At 41.1% G+C, this 14,102-nt stretch overlaps 1 protein-coding gene across 8 annotated transcripts in view; it reads left to right on the top strand.

Annotated features, from left to right (window-relative positions):
- CIT (citron rho-interacting serine/threonine kinase) overlaps nt 1-14,102 on the top strand; it is a 193,793-nt gene that overhangs the window by 103,635 nt on the left and 76,056 nt on the right. For 5 of the 8 annotated variants that reach the window (XM_017510212.2, XM_017510211.2, XM_017510214.2 and 2 more), the window contains exons 16-19: nt 1,370-1,510; nt 3,392-3,517; nt 7,153-7,248; nt 13,701-13,817. In XM_017510212.2, the coding sequence (XP_017365701.1) occupies nt 1,370-1,510; nt 3,392-3,517; nt 7,153-7,248; nt 13,701-13,817 (480 nt within the window). The remainder of the gene's footprint in view (nt 1-1,369; nt 1,511-3,391; nt 3,518-7,152; nt 7,249-13,700; nt 13,818-14,102) is intronic. The other 3 variants (XM_017510218.2, XM_017510219.2, XM_037731950.1) reach the window with 1 other exon arrangement.

The following is a 14,102-nucleotide window of genomic DNA, read 5'->3' as shown; positions in this document are numbered from 1 at the left end:
TTTGAGACTTGCTCTGTCACCTAGGCTGGAGTGCAGTGGCCCGATCTCAGCTCACTGCAACCTCTGCCTCCTGGGTTCAGGCGCTTCTTCTGCCTCATCCTCCCAGGTAGCTGGGACTATAGCTGTGCGCCACCACACCTGGCTTTTTTGTATTTTTAGTAGAGACAGGGTTTCACCATGTTGGCCAGGCTGGTCTTGAACTCCAGACCTTGTGATCCGCCCGCCTCAGCATCCCCAAAGTGCCGGGATTACAGATGTGAGCCACTATGCCCAGCCTAGTATTTCCTTCCTTCTTAAGGTTGAATCATATTCCATTTCCTAGATATACCACATTTTGCTTACCCACTCTTTGCCCTCTGCTTCCTTATTCTTGAGCCCGCTAATGAAAGCCATCATGGCCCTCTTTAGCTAGAAGCTAGTGAGAGGATGCACGCTTCTATCTAGAATTGTGCTGTCCAATCAAAGTATGAGGGAGTCACAAATATTACTCACAGATTTCATTAAAAATTTTCTAGTAGCCACATTTACAAACGGCAAAAACAGGCCATGTGTGGTGGCTCACGCCTGTAATCCCAGCTCTTTGGGAAGCTGAGGCAGGCGGATCACCTGAGGTCAGGAGTTTGAGACCAACCTGATCAACATGGAGAAACCCTGTCTCTACTAAAAATACAAAATTAGCCAGGCGTGGTGGCGCATGCCTGTAATCCCAGTTACTCGGGAGGCTGAGGCAGAAGAATCACTTGAACTGGGAGGCAGAGGTTGCAGGGAGCCGAGATAGCACCACTGCACTCCAGCCTGGGCAAAAAGAGAGAAACTCTGTCTCAAAAAACAAAAAACAGGCGAAGTCATTTGAATGATATATTTGTTTTAACCCAGTATATCCCAATATTTCCCATAGGAACATTAACAAATGAGATGATTAAAATAAGGAGAAAATTAATGCTTAAAGGGAAATACATTAATACATTGATACCTGGCAAATACATTAGTCCATGTAGATCTTTCTATTTTCATTTACTATGTTGCATCGAATCAAAGATGCTAATGATTGTCAGATACACCATTATCTTAAAATAACCCAAGGAAAAAAAAAAGCATCTATTTTAATTGTAGGATGCATTTCAAATTCAGTGATGTTAAAAACAAAGTACACCTTAGAATAATGAAATACAGAATAAAATGGATGTGTATATGTTTTGACAAATGGTAAACTCAGTATTACTTGCTTTTTAAAATTTAGGACACTATTGCCATCTTTTTTTTTTTTTTTAAACTGTAAGTTCCAGGATACATGTACAGAATGCACTGTCACCATCTTTTTATATTAATAAATTCGGCCACCTATCTCTTGTTCCTTCTCTCCTCTTAGGCTGTAAAAGCCAGCACAGAGGCCACCGAGCTGCTGCAGAATATCCGCCAGGCAAAGGAACGAGCTGAGAGGGAGCTGGAGAAGCTGCAGAACCGGGAGGATTCTTCTGAAGGCATCAGAAAGAAGCTGGTGGAAGCCGAGGTGAGCAGGGAACCTCCAGCCCAGGCCCCAGCGGCCTCGGCCTTTGGCTGTCTGTGCCCAAGGAAGGAAACTGCCAGACCATCACTTGCTTATGTTTGACCAAGCTGCTTTCCCTTCTGAAGATCCGTTTGAAACCTGAGAGGCTTGGAATCACTTCCCCCCAAGGGGAAGAAAGATTTGTCATAGCAGCTTCAAGTAGAAAGATGTCTTCCTAAAAGCTTTTTTCTTGCTGTTTATTTTCCTCTGACCTACTCACTAATCTGGGAGAATTTATATTTTTATAGGTTAACCGAAGCGCCATCACTGGGTTTTTCTTTCTCTTCCCTCTGTTTTTTCCTTGCCTTTCCCCTCCATGATATTAACAGCATATTAATTTCCAAGGCTTCACCTGCTACCTGCGTGTCGACGACTCTCAGATCTGTATTTTTGGGCCTCTTCTCTACTTCAAATTCTTTGTTGTTGTTGTTGTTGAAATCATTTGTATAATTTTACCAGAACCATATTAGTGCCTTTTTTTCATTGTAAAAAACTTAAAACAGTGCAGAAGAATATAGGATAAAAAGCGATTCTTCTCCTTTACTCCTATCTGCCTCCTTCAGCCCCTTGGTTTTTGTCCCACAGAAGGGGCATGCCATAGTCATTTTCACCCTCCTCCTATTGCTAGGTCCTTTGCTTTTCCCCGCCACATTCTTGGTGTGAACCTCCTGGTACATGTCTCTTTGGGGCCATCCTCATCCACATTCATCTGCATTTCCCCCAGCTCCCCTAAATTCCAAATCAGTGTCCGAATTGGTACATCAGATTTAGAATGACCTCAAGCCTCTTCCCTGGCAAGCTGGTTTCCTTTCTTACTTTCCTCATGCCAGGCAGGGCCACCATCATTCATCTGGTCATTTTAGGCTTGAAACCTTGGTGTCATTTCCTCTTTTTTGGACCCCGCTATTCAGTGAGTCCCTCCATCCTGTAAATGCAGTCATACTGTGTCTCTCCTGTTCATCTCCTGCTTCCCATTTCTGTAGCCCTCCTTATAGTTCAGGGCCTCTCCTCTTAGCTGAGTATATTTAATAATTTGGCCATCTGTCTCCAGCTTCTCCTTCCTTCCAGCTAGCTCACTCAGTGAAAGATTCATGGACCTCAAGGACCAGATTTCTCAGAATTCCCTGCCCCATCCCAAACCTTTCAGGGGTTCTAGAATGCTCAGATGCACCCCTGAACCTGTTGAGGGTACTTGAAACCCTCAACATTTGACCTTTCTGCTTTTCACCTGCGCTTCCCCTTAACACGTCCTGTGCTGTAACCATACTAGGCTTCACTTGGGGCCCAAAGTGGCTCTTGACCTCCGCTGTGTTTCTGCAAATGTGTTTCCCTTTGTCCGAAACATCTTCCTCCTCCTCTCCTGTCCTTCCCACTGCAAAACACCACATACCACCCCTCTCCAGAGCTCATGCCTTTCTGATGTCTTTGCTCAACCGTCCAATTCAAAGTCCTCTTTCCTGCCCGCAACCTCCCACAGCACTTGATACCTCTTTGCTTTATGGTTCTTCCTCCTCTTAACCTATATTATGATTATTTGTGTTTGTCTTATCTCCTCCAAGGGCAGGAATGATGCCATCTTCCTCTGTATTTTCCGTGATGCCTAACGTGGCACTTTGCAGATAGTAGGTGCTTGGTAAATATTTGAATGAATGAATGCACTCTTGTAACCTACACAACTGAGTACCTGGATTATAGAGTCTTATTTTCTCTACTGTTGCTTTGGGTGCCTGAGACTTTTCTTCCTGACTCGAGTGTATGCTTCCTGAGGGCTCTTTCCCTCGGTGCAGGTGTTATGCCCATAGCGGTTACTCCATTAAAACTCTCTGATTGATTCATGATCTACAGGAACGCCGCCATTCTCTGGAGAACAAGGTAAAGAGACTAGAGACCATGGAGCGTAGAGAAAACAGACTGAAGGATGACATCCAGACAAAATCCCAACAGATCCAGCAGATGGCTGATAAAATTCTGGTGAGCAGGAATGAAAGTCGCAAAGTTAAAAGATAACAGGTTAGAGGTTGCAGAGGGAAGGGGGTAAGAAGAAGAATTAACCATCATAATAAGGGAGGTATCTCCAAGTAGATGAATTAAGTGAGCTGGTTTCAGCACATGCTGCATCGTAGAGTAGTGTGAATAACCAAATGATGGACATTTCGGCACTGGTAACAGATCCGTAAATATCATTTTTTGCTCTGTTTGCTACAGCCTGGCATTTTTTTTTTTTTTAGTAGAACATGCATCTATTATTTTCAATACATTTTTATAGGAGTGTTGACATACTTCTATCAGCAGAGCTTTGGATGGTTGTCAGCTTTGCAATGCCAATTTAAAAAGCTGTAGGGGTTTAGACCTTTGAGACTGAAATTCAGATTCTTGCTTTTAGAGAAGAAAGCAATTAGTCATACAGAATTGTTTTGCTAGGAGTAGTATTTGTCATAGATCCATGTTCACCCACTCATTTTCTCTGCTACAGTTGGTTATTATTATTATTTCTTTTTCAATTTCCTTAGGTATAGCAGGTCTTTTTTTAGGGTCTGTAGTCATCCTGATTCTGTCTCAGGCTCTGATGACCAAATTAACTTGATCAAGGAAGGCTCAGGTGGTATTTGCAGATGTGTTGAAGTTTTGCCCTTGTTAGGGTGGAAGACAGCACCTTTGAAGGGCTCTCCTTGGACCTCAGTCCCACAGCCAGAAATTTGATGTCACGTTTGAGACTCAGGGATGACTTGGAGTCCATTCATATCCCACCTGGGGAGAGACTCTGAAGTCACTGGTCATTCCTCTCCACCCTAAGGAGGCAAGGTGGTGAGTGGGCCACTTCATCTCTCTTCACATCAGTTCTGGGAAATGAGTCACCAGCAGCTATTGGAATTCCAGAATGGCCAACTAAGAGGCCTATACTTAATACCAAATCAAACTGTTTAAAACTTTACATTTCTATTTGTGTATATTTATAAATATATGGATGTTCTCCAACCAACAGGTAAAAGAAAAATGGGTTAAATTGTTTTGCTATGACACCCAGTCTTTGTATATATGTCTACACACAAAGACAAATGTGACTGTTAGTCTACCCTTTCTGTTCTCTTGTTCCGTCATCAAAGTTTCTCTTGGCTATTGTCAAGTGTTTGAATTTTATCATGAGTATAAAATTAGATCCCACTGAGATCCCACCGCTGCTGTCCCTTGCTTGGTATAAACAAAGTGGTTAACTCTCTTGTGGTTGCAAAGTGTTTCTCTGTTTAATGGTGATGTGTTCATTCATTCATTCAACAAATATTTAATGAGCTTCTACTATGTGCCAGGCACTGTTCTAGGAGCTGGAACTTTAGCAGCAAACAACAGTATTTGCATAACAGGACTGAAGAGTTGATCCAATACATCTAGAAAATATGTGTTTGAAAAATGACAACAACAACAAAAAATGCCAAACCACCAAGAAGTCAGATTTTTAGAATATCTGCTCTTCCTAAGGTTCACTTACAATTAAAATGGAGGAGTAGAGAGTTCTGCATTCTTGGATTATGTGTTATAAACTCCCATTCACAAATAGACCAGAAATTTGGTCTTAAAGTTGTCAGTCTCAGATACCTGAGTTTTTTGACCTAATTTTAGATTCTGATTTCCATTCCTGTGCTATCTTATGAAGAATGAAACTGGAAAAAAAAAAAAAAAAAGATGATTATCAAATGATTTCTAACATAAAGGAAAAATAAGTGAATTTCTTTGTCTGAGTGTATCTTGCCACCTGCTGGAGTACTTTTGTGGTTGTGACTTCATTTATTTGAAGGTGCCTTTTGCTCAAGAACCCTGTGCTTAGGCTGCAAAGTATCTAGGACATGGGCAAAGAGGGGTCCTTAGTACCATTATGTAATGATGATACCTGAACATAGAGCCCCAAATGTCATTGGCTTTAAAATATTTGCTATTCTGATAAGAACTTTCAAAGCAGATAATGGTAGAGTCTTTTGCTTTAATAAAAGAAGTTATTGCAAGAGATCCTTTAGCCAAGTACACATCAAACCCTTTAAAATATGTTTTTCTTAATCCTTTTTACTTTCAACTGTTCGAGATCACATCTGTTGAACTACAGTAGATCTTGTGCACCTGGCCTTAAGATTGAACTTGAGATTGGCCCTCAAGGCAAAGCCAATGCTTGTAGACTTTAGAATTTCAAAAGCTTAATCACTAACATTTTAAGTGCGCGTGAATCTCAAAGTAATTTCTCACCCCCATTTTATGAACATATCCTATATAATTTCCTCATTCTTCAAAACCCTCATAATTGCCTCCACTTCAAAAAAAATTTCATAATGGTATAAAGAGATGAAAACTTGGAGTAATGACTTGATATTAATAATTAACTGATGGGTCCAGATTCATAAGAATTAATATAGATACAGCTATCTGTGCATTTACAGAATGTTTTAGTAAATTGAATGCTGCCTTTTATAAGGTCAGTTTATAAAACATTGGCAAATGAACTGCTGTAATTTTCAGGTGAATTACAATTTTGCTTAAAAGCTGGAAACTTGGCTAGGTGTGGTGGGTCACGCCTGTAATCCCAGTACTTTGGGAGGCTGAGGCGGGTGGATCACCTGAAGTCAGAAGTTCGAAACCAGCCTGGCCAACATGGTGAAACCCTGTCTCTACTAAAAATACAAAAATTAGCTGGGTGTGGTGGTGCGTGCCTGTAATCCCAGCTACTCAGGAGGCTGAGACATGAGAATTGCTTAAACCTGGGAGGCGGAGGTTGCAGTGAGCCAAGATTGCGCCAGCGCACTCCAACCTGGGCAACAAGAGTGAAATTCCATCTCAAAAAAAAAAAAAAGAAAAAAAAAACCTAGCTGGAAAGTTAACAATAAAAGAATGAATAGAACATTAAATGTAGACTATTTCTATTACTCCAAATTATCTTCTAATGTTTAATGTGTCTGTGTACATTTTAATGTCATTATCAGTGTATTGTCTGTGTGGCTTTGTCCTCATTTGCATTGTATCATATGAACATTATATCATGTGCACATCTGCAGATGTCACATACGCCACTTACCAGTCAGTTAAAATAATCATTCAAAATTTGAAGTGCTTGACTTGTAACATTAGTTTTTCTTTTTAGCGAGGGTTCTTGAGCAATAATTTTGTTAATGAGGAAAATACAAAAGTATTGTTAAAAATCATAATGACATATTAAAATGACTTTTCTCGTTTAAGGCTGTCATCACAGTGAAAATGGCCTGAGGTTCAAGATAGTGGTCAGGGCTTTGTCATGTACTAAACTTTCCAATGTTGCCTTGTTACTCTTATTTCTCTATGCAAAGATGAAGAGCTGCCTTTGTTTGACCTGTCACACTGATGTATTTGTGGTCCCGGGCCTCACAGCCCACCAGCTATCTGTGTATGTGTGTGCGAATACTTGGACTTGGAAAACCCAGGGCCAAGGCACAGTGGTGGTTTCCTTCCCAAGAGCCTTAGGCTAGTAATGGAGGACCAGATGCCTGTTACCTGTGGTACCTGTACCAAAGTCATGTTTCCTGTGAATGTCTGACTTGCATTGGCTATGTTTTTCCCTCTGCACACCTGACTGTCTTTTCTTTTGTGTCTAGGAGCTCGAAGAGAAGCATCGGGAGGCCCAAGTCTCAGCCCAGCACCTAGAAGTGCACCTGAAACAGAAAGAGCAGCACTACGAGGAAAAAATTAAAGTAAAGACACTTTCTGATCTTCCTTGGCCTTCCTCCTGTAGTACCATGTAGCTCCCATCTCTTCCTGGGCACTTTCGGCCACTTCTTGCTAGACCAAACTACTGTTTGGGGTGAATACTGCCTTTACTCCATGGTGGGAGATTTCAGGATGTTACTTATGTGAAGGATTGGAAATCTGAAGTTCTACAAAAAAAATTTTTTTTAATGTGGCCATCATTTATCCCAATTTTATCTTTAAAATAATTTTTAAACTCATTGTTATTTAATCCATGATCATTTCTATAATTCATTTTCTCTTTTTTTAATTTTCAATTTTTAAACATTTTTAATTTTCATGGGTACATAGTAGGTGTATCTATGGGATACATGAGATGTTTTGAGACAAGCATGCCATGTGAAATAAGCACATCATAGAGAATGGGATATCTATCCCCTCATGCATTTACCGTTTGAGTTACAAATAATCTAATTACATTCTTTAAGTTATTTTAAAATATACAATTAAGTTACTATTGACTATAGTCACCCTATTGTTCTATCAAATACTAGGTCTTATTCATTCATTCTATTTTTTTGATAGCCGTTAACCGTCCCCACCCCCTACGACCCCTTCTACCCTTCCTAGCTTCTGTTAACCTTCTATACTCTGTTTCCATGAGTTCAATTGATTTGATTTTAGATCCCGCAAATAAGTGAGAACATGCGATGTTTGTTTTTCTGTGCCTGGCTTATTTCAGTTAACATAATGATCTTTAATTCCATCCAGGTTGTTGCAACTGAGTGGATCTCATTCCTTTTTATGGTTGAGTAGCACTCCATTGTTGTATATGTACCCCATTTTCTTTCTTTTTATTTTCTCTTCAACTTTTATTTTACGTTCTGGAGTACGTGTGCAGGATGTGCAGGTTTGTTGCACATAGGTAAACAATGTGTGCTGTGGTGACTGGCTGTATAGATCAACTCCTCACCTAGGTCTTAAGCCCAGCATCCATTAGCTGTTCTCCCTGTCTTCCTGGTGCTCTTCCCACTCCCCCGACTCTCCAACAGAGTTTCTGTTGTTCCCTGCCATGTACCCATATACCACATTTTCTTTATCTATTCATCCCTTGATGAACACTTAGGTTGTTTCCAAATCTTAGCTATTGTAAATAGTACTGCAGCAAACCTGGGAGTGCGATTATCTTTTCGATACACTGATTTCCTTTCTTTTGGGTGTACACCCAGCAGTGGGATTGCCAAATCATATGGTAGCTCGATTTTTCTTTGGCTTTTTCTTTAAAATTTTACTTTGCCTTTAATTTTTCTGAGGCTTACTGTAGTGTGTCTAAATGTGGATTTCTTGGCCATGTGTGGTGGCTCATGCTTATAATCCTAGTACTTTGGGACTTTGGGAGGCCAAGATGGGTGAATCATTTGAGCCTAGGAATTCAAAACCAGCCTGGGCAAGTTGGCGAGAACCTATGTCTACAAAAAATTCAAAACTTAGCCAGGGGTGGTGGCACACACCTGTAGTCCCAGTTATTTGGGAGGCTGAGAAGGGAGAATTGCTTGAATCCAGGAGGTAGGAGGTTGCAGTGAGCCAAGATTGCACCACTGCACTCCAGTCTGGGTGACAGAGTCTGAGACCCTGTCTCAAAATTAAAAAAAAAAAAGTGGATTTCTTTTTATTTATCTTATTCTGCTTGAGATTTATGGGGCTTTAAAAAATTAAAAAAAGGTTTTTTTTTGTAGAGACATGGTCTTGCTCAGTGCAGTAGGCTCAAGTGATCTTCCCATCTTAGCCACCCAAGTAGATGGAACTATAGGCACATACCACCATACTTGGCTATTTAAAAAATGTTTTTTTGTAGAGATGGGGGGTCTCCTGGGCTTTTGAATAGATTCATATCTTTTTATTAATTCTAGAAAATTAGTGATCATTATATCTCAAATATTTTCCCTTTCCCTTCTCTCTTTTCCTTTTAAGAATTTGATTGGGACTGGGCACGGTGGCTCACGCCTGTAATCCCAGCACTTTGGGAGGCAGAGGTGGGCAGATCACCTGAGGTCAGGAGTTCAAGACCAGCCTGGGCAATATGGTGAAACCCTGTTTCTACTAAAAATACAAAAAAGTTAGCTAGGCATGGTGGTGTGCGCCTGTAATCCCAACTACTTGGGAGGCTGAGGCAGGAGAATCGCTTGAACCTGGAGAGCAGAGGTTACAGTGAGCCAAGATTTCACCACTGTACTCCAGCCTGGGAATAGAGTGAGACTCTGTCTCAAAAAAGAAAAAAAAAAAAAAAAAAAAGAATTTGATTGAGCATGAGTTAGATCAGTTCCAATTTAGCTCTTTAAAATATTTTTTTTTCTTTGTGCTACGTTTGGGGTAGGTTCATCTAACTTATTTTCCAATTTGTGAATTTTTTCTTAGCTTTGTCTAATCTAATTTGCTGTTCCATTGAGGTTTTTTCCTTTTTTTTGGGACAGGATCTCATTCTGTCACCCAGGCTGGTGTGCAGTGGTGCAGTCATAGCTCACTGCAACCTGGGCTTAAGCGATCCTCCCACCTCAGCCTCCCGAGTAGCTGGGATTATAGGTGCATGCCACTAGGCCTGGCTAATTTTTAAATTTTCTGTTGAGTTTTAATTTCGGTTGTATATTTTTTACTTCTAGACATTCTATTTGAGTCTTTCCTTTTTACTTCTAGACATTCTGTTTGGGTCTTTCCCAAGTTTGCTAGATTATTTAAGACAATAATCTCCTGTTCTGTGCATTCATTTTCAAGCCAAACTTTTCTTTCTTTAAATGTATTGAGCATAATTATTTTATTGCCTGTATCTGACAACTCCGCATATGAAGCATTTGCAGGTCTGTTTCTGCTCTGTTGTTTCTCTTGGTTCTTTGTCATGGTGACTGTTTTATTTTCCTTAAAGAATTATTAATGGAAATTCTTTGAAGCCTTGGATGAAAATGTGTGCCCACCTTTGTGGGTGATCCAGGGCTTTCGTTTCTGCCTTTTCTTGACCATTGGGGCTATAAAAACTGAAACTCAAGTTCATTTGTTTCAGTAAATACCACAGGTTAAATCCTTCTTACCTCTTCCTCCTTCTGTTTTTCTTAGTTTTTGGTAATTTCTTATTCACTTGCCAACTTGTAGGTGTTTTTGGGAAAATTTTTTCGTATTTTATTTAGCATTTGAATCATTTTCAAGAAAAGGGCTGGCCTGACATGTAGCCCACTGTACTATTATAAATGGCTGCCACTCTATCAATTTCCTGTTAAAATCACATCACATTTTCATTATGATTTGTATCAAGCTTTTAATTCATTCTTATGTTCTTGAGAATCAGATGCTGTTTATTATGTCTCGAATATTGTCTCTTCCTTTTTCCAACCAGACATGGAAAGGGGATTTCAATTTTTGTGATGATCTTGTTATTGATTTGGTTGGTATTCTCAAAGAGTTGAGTAGTCATTTCTCAGAGCAGCTAACATGTACATGCTCACACAGCATCATCACTGTCACCACCCTGGCATCTTTTACCCCTGGTGTTATTTTTGGTTGTTTTTCAGCAAAAGAAATAATAGGAGGCCAGGCGTGGTGGTTCACGTCTGTAATTTTGGCACTTTGTGGGGGTCAGGGTGGACAGATCACTTGAGTCCAGGAATTCAAGACCAGTCTGTACAACAAAGTGAGACACCCTCCTCACATTGTCTAAAAAAAAATACAGAAAATTAGCCAGTCAGGAGGCACACACATGTCGTCTCAGCTACTTGGGAGGCTAAGGTGGGAGGATTGCTTGTGATCAAGAGGTTAAGGCTGCATTGAGCCATGGAAAGAAATATGGGAAAACAACCCAGAAATGACCTCAAGGTGTTCTCCTGTGACCCCTGGTACTTCAAGTTTTAGAAAATTATGAGAATGTATATAGTAGTCCACTGGCACCTTTGCATGATTAAAGTAACCCTTTGTAAAACATATTCTATTATTTGCTTATTATATTGATGTTCCTGTCAAAAGCCATATTCTATCTTAAATTGATTTAGATGTCTTTAGTGGAATCTCTTATTTCAAACAAACTTTTTGCTTCCCTTCTCCCTGATACATCTTGTTCATCTTTCTGCCAGTTGAACCCTATGAAAGCTAAGAGAGATCCATATGTTCTTTTATTTATCTACTCACTTTTTTTTTTTTTTTTTGAGACGGAGTTTCGTTCTTGTTACCCAGGCTGGAGTGCAATGGCGTGATCTTGGCTCACCGCAACCTCCGTCTCCTGGGTTCAAGCAATTCTCCTGCCTCAGCCTCCCGAGTAGCTGGGACTACAGGCGTGCGCCACTATGCCCAGCTAATTTTTGTATTTTTAGTAGAGACGGGGTTTCACCATGTTGACCAGGATGGTCTCGAGCTCTTGACCTCGTGATCCACCTGCCTTGGCCTCCCAAAGTGCTGGGATTACAAGCGTGAGCCACCGCGCCCGGCCCTACTCACTTTTTTAAGACAGGTTCTTGCTCCATCACCCAGGGTAGAGTGCAGTGGCGTGATCATAGCTCACTGGGGCTTCGTTCTCCTGGTTTCAAGCAATCCTCCCATGTTAGCCTCCTGAGTAGCTGGGACTACAGTTATGCCTTACCATGCCCAGCTAATTACTATTTTTTCTACTTTTTGTGGAAATGGGGTCTTGCTATATTGCCCAGGCTGGTCTCAAACTTCTGTCCCCAAGCATCTCCACCCGTATCAGCCTCCCAAAGTGCTGGGATTACAGGCATGAGTCACCATGCCTGGCCTAATGCATACATTATTGATAGAGGCGTATCCCTTCCAGCCCACACTTCTTATTGGTATCCTTCTTTACCAAAGTCGAGGTCTTATTTTGAACAGAGGCATCCTGAAAATGTGTTCCATTGCTTTAGCACCTCATACCAAATAAAAATCATATGCGGTCTAGATATTATTTGGTCTCTGCTACCTTCTAGATGGAAAGAAATTTTATATATCCCAAGGAATGTCAGGAAAGATCTTTCTTCCCTACTGGAATCTTTATGAAACCATTTCTTTTAAGCCCGTTCTGCTTTGTGTTTCCTGTTCCAGCCTCTATCAGGCCACTTTGGTAATAATTATGATCATACCCTCAATTCTGCCCTGTTCTTGCTCGTAATTTTAGAATCATGCTCAGACATCCAAGAGAGTGGGCCTTTTCTCATCCTTTTGAGCTTCTTCCTTTCTCTCATGACCCTGTTCCCACCTTTTGGTCTTCTCTCCCAACTTCCATTCTATTTTTTTCATCAGTCAGTTCTAGTTTAAAGACTTATTTGAAATCTGTTCTTGCCTTTCTTTCTCCTGTGGATTCCTTCCCCGCTGACTGGCTCTTTTTAGGGACGATGTCCCCATGAGCTGTGACAGTCCTTTCACAATAGACATTGTGGGAAAGGCAGATTTTAGCCCTATCTGTGACCCGAGCTCTTTCAGCTTTATTCCCAGTATCTTGTTGTCCTTCTTGATGTCATTGGTGTTCTTTGGAAAACCAGAATGGAGCCGCTGTGGTGAGAAACACAGGGCTGTGGTCAAAGGCTCGGACATGTTATGATGTTGTCTTCTTTTTTCCTTCCTTTTTGCTTGTAGTTTTGGCAACTCGTAGGGCTGTGTGTGCCCCAAAGAACATTAGATCAAGCTGGCGATTGGTGATGCCATTACTGTTTTATGTTTCCTCTTGGGAACAGTAGGTGCTTACAGTGGCATTCTAAGCACCGAGAACACATGATCTCTCTTCTCCTGGGAAAGGCTTCTCTTCCCAGTGACTTTTTTTTCCTCCCCCTAGCTGGATCAGAGGAAAGAACCAGGAAAAGAGGCATTTTTTTCTCTTTCTTTTATGTTGTCTTTTAAATCTATTGACCGTCCACTTACGTTATTGGTGGCCAAAATCCACTTGGCCCTGGTTGTTTCTGAGCATCATCCTTGGTCACACAGGCTTCCTCTGTCTTCGGCATCTCTCCCTCTTGCACACCGCCCAGGAATATCTAGAATTAATTTGTATAAATTAGGAGTGAGGAATATTCTGAAAACTACTGGTGCCCTGGTGAAGAAAAAGTTGTCCCCAGGTAATATCTGCAGATTATAGGAAATGTATTCTCTAGGTCTGGATCGAGAGCAATCTTGTTTTCTCCCTCCCTTCTTATTCTGGAGTTTGCTTCATTCTGAATATATCTCTCTGGTCTTTGGGGTGCTGATTTTAAAATAAGTTCTTAGTTCAAGTCAACCGTTACTTGCCATTGGATGCTAATATTTGACTTTTAAGTCCTGTCCTGGTTAATAAGCAGACTTTCATTTTTTGCCTTCTCTTTGCCCCAGAATTTGGAGACCTTGGGCCTCTCTCCTGCTTTTCTCCTCTTTCCTAGGTGTTCTCAAGTGTCCCCATTTAGTCTTCCCTGCTCAGCTCGGCTCCCAAGAACATTCGCTTCTTCTTTTGTTTTTGTAGGTGTTGGACAATCAGATAAAGAAAGACCTGGCCGACAAGGAGACGCTGGAGAACATGATGCAGAGACACGAGGAGGAGGCCCATGAGAAGGGCAAAATTCTCAGCGAACAGAAGGCGGTAGGTAGAAGGAGTTGCCAAGCCAGTGTTCAAAGGAGGGTTTTTGAAATATGCCAAGAATCATAGCCCTGAAAAGACTCCATTTCACCTGGGGAGTTCTTCCTTCTGTTGAATGCTGTGGAGTTGGTTGGTAATAGGATGCTTTCTCTGAAACTGTTCCCTTTTTTAAAAGCAACCGAGGTGGTAGCTCTGGATGGCCAATTTTGTGTTTTTCAGGAACTCATGCTGATTTGCTATCTGCTAACATACTGTCCTTCTAAAGGCCCCTGACAAAATGGCCAGTGG

Source organism: Cebus imitator, unplaced genomic scaffold (genome assembly GCF_001604975.1).
Source record: "Cebus imitator isolate Cc_AM_T3 unplaced genomic scaffold, Cebus_imitator-1.0 Scaffold434, whole genome shotgun sequence".
Lineage (NCBI taxonomy): Eukaryota > Metazoa > Chordata > Mammalia > Primates > Cebidae > Cebus > Cebus imitator.
Note: the sequence above shows the minus strand (reverse complement) of the source record. Positions and strands in the feature narration are given on the sequence as shown.